This window comes from Protopterus annectens, chromosome 10.part0 (assembly GCF_019279795.1).
Source record: "Protopterus annectens isolate FY-2018-M chromosome 10.part0, PAN1.0, whole genome shotgun sequence".
NCBI classification, from domain to species: Eukaryota; Metazoa; Chordata; order Ceratodontiformes; family Protopteridae; genus Protopterus; species Protopterus annectens.
Window position 1 is genome coordinate 1,612,602,871 of NC_056744.1, and position 18,363 is coordinate 1,612,621,233.

The 18,363-nt window shown below is 42.1% G+C and overlaps 1 protein-coding gene across 2 annotated transcripts in view; it reads left to right on the top strand.

Moving 5' to 3' along the window:
• Positions 1 to 1,763: 1,763 nt before the first annotated feature.
• Positions 1,764 to 18,363, top strand: part of LOC122812866 — an 80,877-nt gene continuing 64,277 nt past the window's right edge. Inside the window, exons 1-2 of one of the 2 annotated variants that reach the window (XM_044084910.1) lie at positions 1,764 to 2,934; positions 8,623 to 8,902. In XM_044084910.1, coding sequence (XP_043940845.1) covers positions 2,010 to 2,934; positions 8,623 to 8,645 — 948 coding nt within the window. In that variant the 5' untranslated portion in view covers positions 1,764 to 2,009 and the 3' untranslated portion in view covers positions 8,646 to 8,902. Of the gene's footprint in view, positions 2,935 to 8,622; positions 8,903 to 18,363 lie in introns of those variants that run through there. The other variant, XM_044084909.1, reaches the window with a different exon arrangement.

Here is an 18,363-nt window from a genome sequence, read left to right on the forward strand (position 1 = left end):
TGTGTGTGTGTGTTGTTTGCATTGAAAGGTGAGTTCAGGTCTTACAGCACCGTATTTAATTTAGAGACATGTCAATGAGTCGCTAATGAAGTGTTCTCAGTGAATTGCAGATTATTGTCATTACCATACATCAGAACTTTCCAGATTCTTATAGAATGTCACAATTTCTACCACATATTTTTGTCTAGTCCTCATAAAATTTGTGTTTTTCTGGCACAGCACTGAGAATCGATGTCACTAAATGACATATATTTCAGTTTCAGAGTTCATACCTTTCCGAAAATGCTGGCTAACACAAATACTTTTATTCTAGTAACTTTCTAAGTTTATTTGAGCAATATTTTAAAATCAGTCCCTATTTTTGGGACTTTGTCCCACTCTTATTTTCGGTTTCATCCAGATTTCTTGTGCTAAGAGGTTGAGAGATATGGTTATCATGTTAATAGGTAGTTCTATATCACCGGATAAGCACTGACTGTAATAATTTTTCTGAACCCAAAAGAAAGTGAACATTTTTGTCATAATTATTTTATGCTTTATTACCTTGGTCATTACTAAAAAGGGTACATAGTTCAGTTCACCTGCTACATGAATAAGTTGAAACAAATAAATAAATAATAAATAGATCCCCATGTGTCTGAGAAGGTAAGACATGCATTAGACTGAATAACTTTAGACATGCAAATACTTAGTAATTATGTTTGGGAACCATCCACAAAGAAATGCAAATTATTTAAATAAAAGCACTGCCTTTTTATTGTAATGTCAACAAGTATGAAGACATGCTGAGGTACAGAGCTTGCACTTTTATTTTGAGTTCATTTTTGTTAAGCTGCTGTATGGATTTTTTTTATCAAATGTAAATTAAAAAAAATCTTCATCAAACATGCTTACCTGACAGTTTATCCCATGGGTTTAACACAAAATACTGATATATAGCTGTGCTGAGTTTGATTCCTACAGCTTCCATTTTCCTCCTGTATCACTCTGACCAAGTCATTTAACCTGATATTGAAGGGAATGTGTGTATCTAGTGGTCCTACCCAGTTAACAAATACATGCAATTAAAAGAGTGTGATACAGAAGCCCCATGGAAAGTTAACATTTTGTTTTCACCCCCGCCCACACACACTAGCACTGTCCACAGTTTGCCTCTCTTAAAGTTTGGGATAAACAGTGCAGTAGCATTATTCAACATACAAAGTTTTAGCAGTCAAACATATGGATAAACTTTGATTTGATTACTGCTTGTTGAAGAATACTGGATTCCCAGTGTTAATGCAAAAACAAATGGAAACACTAGCTTCATTTTAAATAAATTACACAGTTTCATAGCTTTAGACAAACATCAGAAACAATGATTCAACTAGCAGATGATACAGTACAATGTTTAAGACATCAAACTGCAGAACTGAGAACCTAGATTTGAGTCCCATCTCTTTTCCTTTGCATGCAAATATTTTTCTTCCTCATGTTCCCAAGTCATCATTGTAAAGTGATTACTGATTTCAGTGAACCAGCCTACTTACGAGAAGTAAATAATGTAACTTTAAACATTAAATCTGTATTTGATGTCATGTCTAAGATTAACTTTCAAAATGTAGCAAGAAGACACACTTCAAAAAAATCAGAAGTGCTTACCATTTTTTTTCATCTTGGTTGAGTGAAACTTAACTCTGAAACTTAAAGCATGACACAACAGAATAAAACACACCTAAAATGGATGCTGCAGTAAATCAAAATATTTTATTTTCTGGTAATGTCAAGATATTTAAATGGAACACATTCCCCTTTAAGTACAGCTGCACCAAACAGATGACGCAATTATGTGAACTAAAACTGTATTTCCTGCCAAATTAGTATGAAGTCACCATTCTTTGGCGGGCTTTTTAAACTACAAATTAGAAAGTATTTTACATCTTGCAGTTGTGCAGTTGGGGATATCAAGACTGTGAAATCTTTCTCGAGTTTGTGGATAATAAGCCAGAATCAACATTCTCCCAAAGGCGATGTCTCTGCTTCAAGGAGTGAATGAAATGGATCCTAACTTTGCCTCTTATTTTGTTAGATATGGAAGTTACACTGACAGGCTGGTGACACCAGGGAGAGCCTATCCAAGAGTTGTACCAGTGAAATATTTTCATCCATATGGTTGGAAAGTGCATCTTTCAAGCACAAACAGTGTGTCACAGTATCCCAGCTTCACCTCCAGTGCTATCAGATATGGAAATTATACTGACAGGCTATTGCCAGGAGTGAAAGTCTGTCGAAAGATTGTACCAATGAAAGTCGAGCCAAATCCCATTCCAAATTTTTTGAAATGGCTTCTTTCAGAAACAGATGATGAGACACCGATTAAAACCACATCTCCAGAAACACAGCATTATTTCACTAACTTTTCAAAACCTCAGACTCAACTGCTTTATGACATCTCACAAGAAGACAGCTGGGGTTATCTAGACAGTAAAATCCTTTCTAAGTTCCTGGATACAGAGGTGCGCATTCCAAAGAACAGTACTAAAAAGGCATTGCATAACGTAATCCCCAAAATGCAAGCCGTACTTCAAGTAGTGAATAAACAGGATCCCAGATTCAGCTCTGAGTTAGTCAGCTCTGGAAGTTACAATGACAAGCTGCAGGTGGGGGACCCAGATGAATTTGATTTTCTGGTACCACTGGAAGATTTTCCAAAAATCTTTCCAACGGATACAAATGATATACCAGAATATGCTGCAGACAGAGACAGGGTGCCAGTAGTTGTAAAACAGAATTATGCTTTCCTACTGGAAGATGGAGCAGCCAGTCTATTTTCATGGAACTCAAAAGATGTATCTGACCACATGGATATAAATACGTACTTGGTAAACCCTGTTAAGGTTATGTCCCTTTTTAAGAAGTACATACGGAAAGCTGTGAAGCATTTGGAACTAACAGGTAAGGCAGGTGGGACATGGATATGGATGTTGGGAGATAACTTAAAGAATGCACATTTTAGGGTGAGAATGTTCAATGTCAGTAGTTTTTTTCTTGCGTAGAAGTAATTTCTTAAAAGCCTATACCAGAGAAAAACAATTTTAACATATGATGTATGTGTTCATGTTGTTTTAGAGGTCACGTAAAGTTCCACCCACCACATTAAATTTGTGGTGGGTGGAACTTTACGTGACCTCTAAAACAACATGAACACATACATTGCATGTTAAAAGTGTTTTTCTCTTGTTTCCTCACAGCAAGAGTTTCTCCCGTTCAATTCTTGGCTAGAGCACCTTCTGTGTGGAGTCTGCATGTTCTCCCTGTGGTCGAGTAATGTTAAAGACATGCAGGTAGGTGCGAGTGTGAATGAGTGTGCCTTCGTTGAAGGTTGGGCATCGGGCTTGCAACTTGGCACCATAAATATCCACTGCCAATCATGAGCAGACTGGAGTTCCGCTGTGGCGACCCCTAGCTGGGAAAATCCTGAAGTCTTTATGGACAGGGGAAGAGATCTGCTCCCTTTTACCTGGTTAGAACCACACAAGTTTGTATGACAGTCTCTGAGGCAGAACACCCAGACAGAAAAAATGTCAGAACTGCATGGGGTCACAAATGAATGGCATGAAAAATGTACAATATTATAAGGACTCTTCTGCATATCATTTACTGTGTCAGACAATGGGGACCCTAACACAAACCATATTTTTTGAGTACAGAATAACAAGTTACTGTTAACTTGACCAGAGCTTACAATTAATTACTATGCAGAGAATTATTGCTGATGTAGTCTCTGATCTAGAACATGCATTTACTGCTTTTTTTTTCAAGACCAAGATAGGATTCATACCTCGGTTCTGAAACAACTAAAGATAGCTGGTGATGTATGAGAACTTTATTTAGGAAATCATGATGGGGGAATTGTTTTCTAAAAGTTTAGAGGAGGGCAGGGAAGAGCATATTTTCCTTCCCACAGGAGTAACAGCTAGTTGGTGACTGGTTATTACTAATCTGCCATTTTATTGTGTGTGGTAAACACATTTCATGCAGTCACTTCTAAAATTCTTTTGGGTGGAGCACACAAGGCAAAACGGATTAATTTCAGGAAGGTTCAGATTGTTTATGTAACCAGATTAGTAGAGAAGAGAAAACCAGCAGGTGTGGCTTACAAGGAATTAAGCTAAACAAATAAATGCACAACAAAAGTGCAATTTAGAAGGCTTAGTGTGGAACCCAAAGTGGGATTTTAAGTATTAAAAAAAAAAAAAATTGATTCCACAATAGAACAAAGGGTGGGGTTACTCATGCAGCAGTACAAGGGCTGATACTAGGATTAGGCATGTTCAGTGTTTTTTAGAAGTAAATCTCTACCCTGATTTGTCCTAATATTATGTGCTGTATTAATGTAGCTATCATAAACATCCTGTTTCCTGTTATTGTTTTAATTTCTTGTACTCCAAAACAGCTGTCATGTAGACTGCCATGCTGATGTGATTTTTGTTTTAGTTCCATTTGGTTCCCAGTGTTCAGCTGACTCATCCATCCTAGAGACAATAAATGAAGGTTTATGTCTCTCTCTCTCTCTCTCTCTACATGTACTGGTTGCTGCGAGTCACTAGCTTTGTAAAATGACACTGTAAGTACAGTGTTTTACATTCAATGAATTTCTATGCTTTGTGCTAACACCAGCTACTGAAAAGCTTTTCATGTTACATGTTATTTTCCTGGCAGTATCAAGCACATACCTCTCAAGTGTACCTCATTATGAGGAACATACCTCATTTGAGGTCTTAAAAAGTTCATGTTCCTCAAAGTTCCTCAAAGTTCCACATTGAAAGACTCTGTCACACATTCAATGTTTGGAACTTTTTTCAGTGAAATCCATGGTAAATAGAAATGAATCATATGAATTCATTAAAAGATCTTATTTATAAGTGAAACTAGCATATTTTAACCATCCCATAGCCTTCCTAGTTGAAGTTGTTAGTAAGCCATTAGTATGTGTTCCACATTTTGCCCATTTGTCCCACATTATGAAGGCTAGTGTACCTCATTTTGGAGATGGAAGGTTGAGAGCTATGATCAAGCAAGTACACAAAATGATTTTGTAAGGTATTCCCAAAGATATATTTTGCAGTTCCATTTTCAGTACTGTTGTTTATGTGTTTAAACATGCCAACAAGTCTAATTATCCCATAGATTCATCTGCGACTGATGTATCATCACTGTCGCGTTTGAATGCTAGTAAGAAAAATGAAATCTAAGTCTATCATACTGACCTGAATTTATTAATGTTACTTACATAAAATCAACATTTTGGTGGACAGAAAATGAGAGCATTTACAAATCTGTTAATGTAATGTTTCGGCACAAGGCATATTTCTTTTTCACATAAAGATTTTTCTAACTCTCTGAAAGAAAGTCTCATTTTAATTGTTAACACGTTCCATACTGTGTTTTATTGACCACATAAGACACATTTTTTTAGGATATAAAACAATGGGTAGTGAATAACAGTTAAAATCTAAAAAAGGGTATTCCTAGCATATGTCATGCAGGCTGAGACAAATTCCTTTCCAAAACAGGATGAGAATTTAACAGGAAAAATGACGTGTGGCTGAAAAAAAAAAAAAGATGAAGAGGAAGAAGAAATGGAGAACTTAAAGGGAACTGCAGGGTTTCTGGGAAAAAAACTATATCTAGGTGATATAATAGGAAGAAAACATAATTATGGGATAAGGTAACTATACTGCAAGGTCACAGTGGAGGTTTGCTTTAAGTGGAATGATAGTGATAAAGGAAGGAAATGTTTGTCTGTCTGCTGAAGGCACAATGGTCAGTAATGCATCTGATACAATCCATGACTAGTGGGGTGATCAGAGTTGATTCTGATGGGAATACTGTTGTGAAGTAAGTCCTAAACTTCAGGACAAAGCTCAGGGAGGTCATGAAACTGACGAATAAACATAATATACAATCCCAACAGCAGCAGAATGCCTAGCATGGCATCATGATGTGATCGTAGTAATAAACATTTGAAAAAAAAGTGGTGGCACATATCCTTATCTGACAGATCAAGCTTTAAACAGCATGAGAGGGATTTAATCATTATGATAAAGGTGGCTGATGAACACTTTAAGTTGAAAAGCATGCTCACAGATAAGCCAGGGTATACATTGAGTTCTGAAGCATGTTCACAGATAAGCCAGGTACACCTTGAGTTCAGAAGCATGCTCATAGATAAGCCAGGTACACCTTGAGTTCAGAAGCATGTTCACAGATAAGCCAGGATGCACCTTGAGTTCAGAAGCATGTTCACAGATAAGCCAGGGTGCACCTTGAGTTCAGAAGCATGTTCACAGATAAGCCAGGGTGCACCTTGAGTTCAGAAGCATGTTCACAGATAATCCAGGGTACACCATAAGTTCAGAAGCATGATCACAGATAAGCCAGCGTACACCTTGAGTTCAGAAGCATGCTCACAGATAAACCAGGGTATACACTGAGTTCAGAAGCATGTTCACAGATAAGCCAGGTTCACCTTGAGTTCAGATGCATGTTCAAAGATAAGCCAGGTTGCACCTTGAGTTCAGAAGCATGCTTATAGATAAGCCAGGGTACACCTTGAGTTCGCCAAGGTACACCTTGAGTTCAGAAGCATGCTCATAAGCCATGGTAACCTTGAGTTCAGAAGCATGCTCACAGATAAGCCAGGGTACACATTGAGTTCAGAAGCATGTTTGCAGATAAGCCAGAGTACACCTTGAGCTCAGAATCATGCTCGCAGATAAGCCTGGGTACACCCTGAGTTCAGAAGCATGCTCACAGATAAGCCAAGGTACACCTTGAGATCAGAAGTGTGTTCACAGATAAGCAAGGTACACCATGCTGGCTAACAACATGTAAACAGAGGAGTTCCAAGACATAAGAATTGGCCTGCCTGCAGTGATCATGGAAAACTAAGGTAGCCTATAAGGGAAGTGATATGAGATGCTGAATAAGTAAATTAATCAGAAATCCTATAGTCCCTGCTCCTTACAAATGGAGTCAGTTCCTAGAAGGGATGGTAGTGTCAGGGTTGGCCTAAGCTACTGAAAAAGCAATGGTCACAAAATTAGATGCCTATCCTAAACCTGAAACAGACGAATCTTCTAAGTAGTCAGGAAAGGGACAGCATCTGATAACTAATGATCCAGCCAAAGATAACAAGCAGATACCCTTGACCACAAAAGCAAAAAAGTGATCACAATTTATTGCATTGTTTGTATTTTGTAAGTTCTCTAAAACACCATTTGGGATGAAAAATGTTACATTAACCTTTATGAGACTAGCTGATAACATGCTGGGAAGGTCAGGAGACTGTTATTTCTTGGGTGGCAGGTAGATTTTAGTCCGGGCACATTGTGGGTAGGGACAGCATTGCAGCAGATCCTACCTGGATGGAGGCCATATAGGCATGGTATACCGACAAGTAAACAGCAGGTATGGCATTTCTGAGAAGTGCAGGTCCCAAAGGATGTATGTCTTTCATTAATGAGCAGAAGCAATGCCTGTCACAGACCTAATATGCAAAAACAAGCCAGATAAGGTATTCTGGACTTTTGCTTGTGAGCAGCCTTTTTGGAAACTGAAAGACACCATTAGTCGACCCAGTGTATTGTCTGTTCCTAAAACCTGGCTTCTTGAAAGGAAAATGTTTATAATAAAATTGAAAATATAACGGATAGCTACACCAGCTATCATAGATCTAAAAAATAGGACTGCACTGTAGGAGTGCACCAAGGTTGTGTGTGTGTGTGTGTGTGTGTGTGTGTGTGTGTGTGTGTGTGTGTGTGTGTGTGTGTGTGTTTGTGTTTGTATGTATGTGTGTATATCTATATCTATATATCTATCTCTCTCTCTCATATATATATATATATATATATATATATATATATATAAATTCTATCTTGTAGTAAATAAGGAAAGGATAACACTAAAGGAAAAACTATTTTCTATGTCATGAATTACAGAATTACAGAAAGAGAAGGTCCACAAATAATGCTTTCTGTCTGGCAGGCAGTTTGTAAGGATAAGGAGTAGCTGTTTATGTCCAAGACTAAATGACTTGACACCTTGAACATCCATATAGGAGTCACAAGAATCATAAAAGTGAGCCTGTGCCTACAACAAATGAAGCCTAGGCCACCTCCTAGCCCTTTTACCTTATAAAGAGTGGACTAGACCAGCTCTATTTGTTAAAGGGCATGATTATCCTGCAGTGTAGACCCTCACATTTTTCCTGTTTATCACAAAAAATTTAAAAAAAAAGGGAAAAAGGATGAATTACTATCTTGCAAAGGGCTGGGAACAATATAAACTTTGACGTGCAGAGACCTGCTTAACATGAGGATCTTTATTGTGGTAAAGAACATTCTGGAAAGGAAATGAACTTAACCAGTACTGTATACATTTCTTTTACCTGTTTCATCATGGTTAACATGTCTGTTGTGTATATCTTTACTGTTATTCCTTAAGTAAAGGAGATTGTTCTCCCAGAATATGATATAACAGTCTCAGCTGAACATAAGTGGGTTATGAAGCTACTGCACCACATTGCTTACCTTATTCTTTATTTTCCCTCGTGGCCTTGACCCTTTGCTTTTTGAGAAGTTGTCACCGAAAGCACTGGATGAAGAATCTTCTATGAAATACGACAACGCAGAAGAAAGAAGCTCTAGAAAAGAGACAGATACATCATCGGATTGTTTATCAAAACACATGGATTTGTCCATTCTAAGTGGCAACTTTTATCCACCTTTATCTTCTAAATCATATGGCAGAAATCCTCTTTTTTGCTAATTTTCTGAAGGGCATTTTTTTTTGTTAATAACACTGTTGCTGAATCCTATTCTAGATTGTTAGATGTTGAAGCAAACAAAAAGAAATGTATTTGAGCTAAGATGAAACATTCTCGCCTTGTAACTTATGATCATAGGATGTAACACACAGCATTTTAAGCTAGATGAAAAAATACATTGCTTTCACAGGAGCTGTTCAAAGTATTAAAAAATAGTGCTTTACAATCACTACAAGCTGTAAAATGAACATACTCTCTAGAAGTACAATTCTACCCAAATGAACAGTTTTCTTTTTCCTTCCCTTTAATCTAACACCAAAAGAGTCACAATAACAATTCACTTCTATGTCTTATCTTGTTTTTTTTTTTTTTGTTTAGCATTTTATTTCCCATTTTTGTCCCATCCTATGTTACAGCAAGTAGACAGTGAGGAGTATATACATCACAAGTAAGTAACAGTTCTATAAGAGTGTGGGGCAAAGGCAGCAGCTACCTCAGGCATAAGAGCTGGCAATCCTGCACAAGTGTAGCACTTGGTAGTCATTTAACAGTCCTGCCTTGATAACTGCCTAATAGTGTGTGTGTGTGTGTGTGTGTGTGTGTGTGTGTGTGTGTGTGTGTGTGTGTGTGTGTGTGTGTGTGCGTGTGTATTAGCAAGTGTAGCAAGGTGCTAATATAACTATAGCTCTTTCTGGAATGGGAGAACTATTTTTTTTTGTGTTTGTTAATTTGTGGTAACTGAGGATGAAAGTCTGGGGATTGCCCAAGCTGCAAACTGACCTAGCTGCTGCTCTGACAAGTGCTACCATGACAAATCAAAGTAATTAGGTTAGGCCATGGATTCCAGATACAGAGTAAATCCATCCATCCTCAACTCCTTTTCCAATTTTGCACATGGGGTCAGGGTGTCACTTCAGCAGTGACAATCTTCTCGAGCCAAGTACACTGTTGGGTGGCTAGCTCTGCAGTAATAATTCATTCATACCACACACACACACACACACACACACACACACACACACACACACACACACACACACACTCTCACCTACAGCCAATTTAGTGTGTCCAATCCACCTACTACATATCTTTGGAACATGGGAGGAAACCGGAGTACCCAGAGGAAACCCACATGACCACAAGGAGGACATGCAGACTCCACACAGAGGGCACCACAGCCGAGAGTCGAACCGGAGAACCTCTTGCTGTGAAGTGACAGTACTATCCTCTGCACAACTGCAGCCATATAAATTCTTAAAAACTGGTTATTTAAATGTGCGTTATTAGGGACAGATAACAAGCATCACACCTCAGATAAATAGTGTAGCCTGGAGATACAATTCTGAACCTGAATAAAAGTAAATGTTTCAAGCTTAGTCTTCAGATGTAAATGTAAAATAAAAAGTTATGTACTCACCATAACGTTCCATCTGAGTAGGTGGCTTCATTTGTCTGCAACCTGTGGTTCTTGGATCCGATATCGAATCCGAGCCGGCAACTATTTATACAGCTAGGGATCCGAGCTCCTAGCTCCTCCCCTCACCCATAATCCCCTGCCAACCCCAATTGACCTCAGATCAAGTTTGCCCTCCTATATACCTGAAAAAGTATCCCAACAGGAAAAGGCAGGAATAATACCACCATCTAACTCTTCTGAAGGCCAGGGGGAAGGAGGGGGGGATGGTTGCAGACCAATGAAGCCACCTACTCAGATGGAACGTTATGGTGAGTACATAACTTCTTAATCTGGAGTAGGGACTTCATTTGTCAGCAACCTGTGGGACAGAGTCCCCAGCTACCTGAATCTTGGGCGGCCATCATGGAAGGATGTTCCGGAGCACTGCGGAGCCAAAGGATGCTCTCCCTCTGGAAGTGACGTCCAGTTTGTAGTGGTTAATAAAGGTATGAGATGAGGCCCAAGTGGCTGCCGAGCAAATATCATCCAAGGGGACTCTAGATCTGAATGCAGTAGAAGTAGATATGGAGCGAGTGGAGTGAGCACGGACCCTTTGAGGTGCGGGCCTCCCAGAAGCCTCATAAGCTAGAAGAATACATTGGGAAATCCAGTATGATAAGGTGACCTTCGAAACGGCTTTACCTAAATTGAATTTAGAAAAGGAAACGAACAGCTGATCAGATTGTCTGTGACCAGCAGTCCTATGAATATAGAAACGCAGCTGCCTGTGCACATCTAATGAGTGCAGCTTGTATTCTCCTTTATTTTGATAATTAGGGAAGAAAACAGGAAGATTGATGGACTGATTGATATTGGTTTCTGAGGCTACCTGAGGTAGAAAGGATGGATTGGTCCTGAGGTACACTATATACTGATGGAAAACCAAGTAAGGGGGTTTTACGGAAAGAGCTTGAAGTTCCGAAACTCTTTTCGCAGAAGTGATGGCTACCAGGAATGCTGTTTTCCAAGACAGGTATTTAAGATCAGCCGAGGCAGCTGGTTCAAAGGGGGAAGCAGTCAAGGCCTGAAGAACTAGCGATAGGTCCCAAGGGGGTATGGCTTCTTTGATAGGGGGCCTGAGCAGAAAAGTACCCTTGAGGAAGGTTTTACATAGTTTAACTGACATCAAAGGACCTGTGTCGTGTCCTACATGGTAATGGGAGATGGCTGCCAATTGTACCTTGACTGTCGAACAGCTAGCCCCTTGCTGAAAAAGCCCAGTAAAGAAGTCCAAAATGAAGGGGTCCAAATTATGATGTTCCGCCCAGATGGAGAAGCGCTTCCATTTACTGCGGTAAATCTTCCTGGTGGAAGGTTTATGCACTGCCACCAAGATGGCTTTGACTGGTGAGGAGATACCGGGAGTCCTAATTAAGAGTGGAACTGGAGCAGCCAAGCTGTCAGCTTCAGGTTGTCCAGATTCGGGGTCGGTAAGCCTGATGGGTGGGAGATCAGATCCGGGCTGGGATCCAGAATCCAGGGAGGATTCACCAAGTGAGACCACAGGTAAGGGAACCAAGTTTGTCGAGGCCAGAATGAGGCAATGAGGATCATCTTGCTCCCCAACCGAGAGGCTTTCTGTAACATCTTTAGCATCAGGGGTAGAGGAGGATAGGCATAAAGTAGACCGGGCAGCCAAGCATGCACTAGAGCATCTCTCAGGGCTTCCCCTGGTGGGGGAATCAGGGCAAAGAAGTTGTTGCATTTTGTATTTGAGGGAGAGGCAAAAGGATCGCAGCAGGGTTGCCCCCATTTTGCAAAAATCTGCTTCGCTACTCGGGAGTTGAGAGACCACTCGTAAGGGGAAAGAATAGTGTGGGTGAGTTTGTCCGCCAGAATGTTGGACCGTCCCAGAATGTGCATTGCAATCAGAAAGCAGTTGGTGAAGATCACCCATTCCCACACTCTCATGGCCTCTCGGCAGAGAGGATAAGACCTGGTTCCCCCCCTGTTTGTTGATATACCAGACAACTGACATGTTGTCCGTCTGTATCGCAATAGTTCCGATGGGAAGAAGGTTGTGAAGTGCTTGCAACGCCAACAGCACTGCCCTCATCTCCAGAACATTGATATGCAGGGAGGTCTCTGAGTCGTTCCATGTGCCTTGGACTGTTCTGCCTGAGCAATGCCCCCCACCCGTGGCAAGAAGCATCCGTGGTCACCGTGATGAGGGGAGGTGGATCGCAGAAGGGGCGACCTGTATGGAGGTCTGGGGAATGAAGTCACCATAACAGGGCCTTCCTGCAAGCCTTGCTGACAGAGACAGGGTGATTGAGAGGAAGAAGCTGGAAGGACCATTGTACTTGAAGGGTCCACTGTAGTACCCTCATGTTTAGGCGAGCGCACGGAAGGAGTGTAATTGCCGCTGCCATGGAGCCCAGTGCCCTCAGGACCAATTCCGTGGGTGGAGCTTCTGATTGGAGGATGGCCCGCACATGTAAACTGAGATTCTGTAGTCGTTCCGAAGTGAGGTAGGCTCGTAGACTTCTCGTATCTATCCTGGCCCCTATGAAGTCTATCACTTGTGTCAGAGCAAGGGAGGATTTGTCCATATTGATCGTGATGCCTAACTGGGGGGCTAGATGAAGAAAAAAATCTCTGGCTGAGCAGAGTAGATGCCTTGTTGGGGTGGTCAGGAGCCAGTCGTCCAGGTACGGGAAGACCTCCATTCCCTGAAGTCTCAGGTGGGCCTCTATCACTGCTAAAACTTTGGTGAACACCCTGGGGGCTGTGGTGAGGCCAAAGGGAAGGACCCTGAACTGATAGTGGCTGGCTCCCAGCCGGAAGCGGAGAAACCTCCTGGATCGTCTGTCCATTAAGATGTGGTAGTACACATCCTTGAGGTCTATTGAGCACATCCAGTCATTCTCCTGCAACAGGGGGAGAATGGATTGAAGAGTGACCATTTGGAATTTCTCCTTGGTTACCAACAGGTTCAAGAGGGAGAGATCTAGAATTGGTCTCAGGTCCCCCGTCTTTTTTGGCACCAGAAAGAACCTGGAGTAAAACCCTAATCCAAGCTGGTCTGGGGGGATGGGTTGGATGGCCCTTTTTTCTAGCAGCTGCTGGATTTCCACGGCTGCAGCCTCCCTCTGATCGGGTGGTACATCGGGGAGGTTCTTGAGTCTGGGAACATGAAGCATAGGGATTTTGTAACCTCTGGATATAATCCAAAGCACCCTGTGGTCTGACGTAATGGACTCCCATGCCGCCAGATGCCTCGAGAAGCACCCCCCGACTGCCTCCAGAGTGGAGCAGTCGGGCAACCCCTCAGGGCTGTTGCGTGGGCCGATCAGAGAAGGATTCTCTGGACCCAAAATTTCTCAGTGCCCCTTTGCCTCTAGGTCGGCATCCTTCCTGTCCTCCACTGCCACGGAAGGACTGGTTGTCCGGAGCAGGTTGGGAATGTTGCGATTTCCTGAACCACATCTTCTTCTGTCCCTTTTGGTTTTTGGAAAAGGACCTCTGGGGAGCAGAGAAGCGGACTCCGATGGCAGACAACGTCTTCCCGTCCTTCTTGCTCTGGACAAGTGTCTAGCAAATGGTCTTGCCAAACAAAGCAGAACCATCAAAGAGGGCATTCGCAAAGGACGCCTTAAAAGGCTCCGCAAAGTCACAATGTCGGAGCCAGGCCTGGCGTCTTATAACTAAGCCCGCTCCGCTAGCTCTAGCGGCTCCCTCAGTTGCATGAGACAACAGCCGCATAGAGGTATTAGAAACAGATCTCAGAGTGGCCATACAAGTGGAGTACAGTTGCTTGTCCTCTGCCGACATGGACTCCGGGGGGGAAGCAGCGTATTCTTTAATAAGATCGCACTGCATTCTAATGGCATGTGCCATGTAGTTCAGAGACCTTACTGAGAAGGTCGCTGAACTGAATGCCCACTTCCCAAGGCGATACATCAAGCGAGACTCTTTACTCGGAGGATGGAACAAGGGGCTCTCCTGAGCTAGTTCCCTCTTAGTGGCTGCCGCCATCAACATGGCATCTACAGGGGGACCCTTGCTCCAGTGGGGCCGGTCTGCGGGGGGGCTCAAAATCCTATATGGGTGCTTGGGAATAGGCTCCACAGTGTCCAGCTCCTTCCACACCCAGGTGGTCACAAGGTCCACCAGGGGGTCAGCCGGAGGGGACACCCAAGAGGTAGATGGGCCTGCTTCGAATGCCTCCAGGAACATGGACTCATCGGAGGAAGCCTTGGGGGCAGACCACCCCCCCTGAGCCTAAGCATTTCCATGATGTCTTCAAAGGAGACATCCTCAGGGAGCCTTCCCCTTCATCCAAGTCCATGTCCTCTGTTAAGGACTCGGGGGAGTCCACGTGCCTCGTCTTACACTTATGCTTGCGAAGCACTTCCTCGGGGGGGCTGTCCGAGGAGGTCTCGCCAGCAATGTCCTGTTCCAAAGGAACAAACTGGGATATCGAAGCAGGCTGTCCCTGTGGCCGGGTGATGGAAGCCTGACCCAGCAGAGAGGGAGTGCAGGGCGGAGCCGAGACAAGGGCTGGAAGTCTGGATGTTCTCGACAGAGCCCTCTCCACTACATCAAAGGCTGAGGGGGAGCTGCTCTCCCTGGGCTCCAAGAGCCGACTCCCACTCGGATCCGATGAAGGGATCGGAACCGGTGCCTAGACCGTCGGATCCGAGGGACCAGTGTGCTCCGACCTGGACGGAGCCGAAGGCACACTGAATCCCTCGGATCTGAAGCTCGGGCCACAGCTCCAAGAGGTCGGATCCAATGATGGAACCGACAGACTCGAGGGTAGGGTCGGATCTGAAGCACCCAGTACTGTCGGCGCCGACCCACCCCCGTCTCCAACGCTGCCCGGCTCCAAGCGCTCTGAACCCGGAAAGTGGGTCGGAGAAGGAGCTATCGAAGCAAAAAAGGGTGTCGAGCTCCCCCCCAAAGGGGGGGAGGTAGGAGCACTCCCATCTGTAGCTGGGCCTGGATGAACCTTATCATCTGGTCCAAGTCTGCATCAGACAGGCTGTAGGTGGATCTCGACGAGGCCACAGAGGCAGGCCTGGAGTGCCGCCTCGATGACCTCGACGGAGATCGGGTCTCCTCCTCCTCCTCTGATCCTGGGGAGAAGCAAGGTGATCGGAGCCGAGGAGGAGGAGACCTGGAAGCCGTGGAGGGAGAAGCCCGCTTAGCTGGGGGGGCCGAAGCGGAGGCCTCGGCCCGCCGCTTGTGATGCTTCTCCCTCCATTTCTCCCTTCTGGCCTCCCTATCCTCCGGCGCTTTATTGGGAGCTTGAATCCTGGCCAAAGGAAGGGGGGCAGGAGTGGCCACCACCACAAGCTAGGGAGGTGCCACGGGAGTAGCGGAGGCCGAAGCCGACTCCGGGGGCAAAAGTCCCACCAGGACCAGCTTCGACCTCCACTCTTTCAGTGCCCTGGGGTTGAACCCTGCACAAATCGTGCATCCTGAGGACAGGTGTTCAATCTCAAGGCACCGAACACACCGAGTGTGGCCATCCGCCAGTGAAAGCTTATGGCCACACTCGGTGCACTTAGAAAAAATGGGCTTTGGGACCTCCGACATTTTTCAAGAAAAGAAAAAACTACACAAGCACACCAGGCCCCAAAAACACAAATAACACACACACACTACGACCAGCGAGTGGAGGAAATACACTAAAAAAAGAATAAAATTAACAAAAGGGGATCCTAAACACACACACTATTTAAGAAAAAAAAAGATTTTCTATTTTAACAAGTTTTTCTTAAAACTTATCTGAAAGTCGCCAGGAGCTCTGCAATCCAGCTGTCTCTTCTAAGAGTGACAAACTAGATCTGAGGTCAATTGGGGTTGGCAGGGGATTATGGGTGAGGGGAGGAGCTAGGAGCTCGGATCCATAGCTGTATAAATAGTTGCCGGCTCGGATCCAATATCGGATCCAAGACCCACAGGTTGCTGACAAATGAAGTCCCTACTCCAGATGAAAAGTTCACCAACACATCAAGAACTTTTCTTATCACAAATTAGTTGTCCTTCTCTTTAATTAAAACCCAATACAAATCCCCCAAAAAACCCAAAACACAGAAAGAAAATATTTTCTAACTACTGTTATGCTTTTCTCTCGATAGCTGATATTGCAGTCTTTCATACTATATTTTCTATAAAATTGCATCTGATTTTCTTGTGGTATTTGTCTTACCATTTCTTTTACATTTTCCATGTGGTGTTTAGCTTATCCAAGTTAAGGAGTGCGAGGGAATAGTTACATTAAAGGTAGTTAGTTATTCTAGCTAAATCATTAAGAGCCAGTTAAAGTGTAACACTGTTCAGCTCAGCCTTATTAACACCTGGATTAACACCTGTCATTTATTTCATTAACCACGGTGGAGCTCTGATCCATATATACCCTTTTCAGACTCCCCCAAAGAGCACCGTCAGCATATGTGACTTTCTGAGAATGACACACTAAGAAAGTGGAGGCTGAAGGAATCAAACCTCAGACCACTGAAAACTGTTTATTAGCATATTTTCTTTGTATTTGATAAGTTGTACTTGATAAGTTTGTGCACAGGTGTTTTGCTGAAGATTCAGAAAATAAATGTTTTAAAGCTTACTTGGAAAAAAAATGAATGCTAATCAATCACATGGCACAAATGACTACACAGATAAATGCATTTTAAAAGGACATAGCCTTAAATAATGTTTTAGCTTTTTATGTTTTTGTATTAGTATGTTTTATGCTGCTGCATTTTGCTTGTTTTTTAGTGTATTGTTAAATATGTTATATTTTGTTAGTTGTTTTGAGTCATGTGACTTTTTAACCTATTCCATTTAATACAACAGAGTTGCCTTTGGTTAACTTCTGAAGAAGCAAAGTAATAAAACAAAAACACAAAACTGAAGATCTTCCTACTACTAATGTTGATATTGTTTTGTTTTATTTCTTGTATCCTGGATGGATTTAAAGAATGTTTTTCTGATATTTAACACAAAAGATTGTCTGGAGTAGCTGAAGCAAGTTTTATTTTTTTAGGAGCTTTTTGATGCAGTCAATAGAAACTTTCTCTATATGGAAGGACCTATATGTAAGTTTACACAGTTGAGATTATTTGTAGATTTGTACTGATTAGTAGATTAATAATAGTTTTTGCAGATTTTAAAACAATGGGAATTTATCCTACATGCATTACTGAAACATAGCATTTTGGAAAAGGGTTACGCTGAATTTTTTTGCCCAGTTTAGCAGGTTATTTACATACTTCCTACTTTTGTTTGCTTGCTTGCTTTTATCACATTAGTCTGGCTGCATAATACCCCTTTCCAGCAGAGGCCTGGAGAGAAAATTTCAACAGCATAAAAAACATACAACATTAAAGTATTACACACTGAAGAAATAATTTGTAGAAGCATTTGTCAGTAAAGACAGATTTAAAATCAATACAGCAAGTACAGTAACAGTGGAAGACAGGCAAGTGTGATTCACACAATTATAGCGGTGCCTGAAAAATAGCAGGGTATAGCATAATTAAGGGTGTGCCATTAACCTGAACTAGTTATTACTATCATATAAGTGATGACTGAATTAGCAGCAGTTGACTCAGCAGCAGTACATTAAAATAATTACTGGTTGTAGTTGCAAATTTAGGTCTAGCACATACAGAGATGATTGAATTAGCAGTTACCACTATAGCTCTGAACATTCCATCTCCAAAATATAAAACATTTCTTGTTGCACTTTGAAACATTAATGAGCAAAACCTATAACACTTACTAATAGTTTAATAACATCTTCAAATAGGAGGCCCACAGCAAGGGTAAAATTTGTTATTTTATATTTGCAGAAAGTTATTTTGAAGAAGTAATATGCTTTAGTAATATTTACTACGCTTATTAGTTACAGATATTCCTAACAATGAGTGTGTAACAGACCATTTGAATATAGAATGGCGAGAAACATGGAGAGTTTTTCTCAAAATGGGGGATATTCCTCATAATGAGGCTGAGTTGGGAATTGTGGTTGTTGAGCAGTAATACACTGAAGTAATTTATTTTATGACTTGTGGAATAATGGTTATAAGCTTGTATTGAGATGTCAGGGGCAGGTAAGTAAAATATGACTGCTGCTATTGTTAAGTCA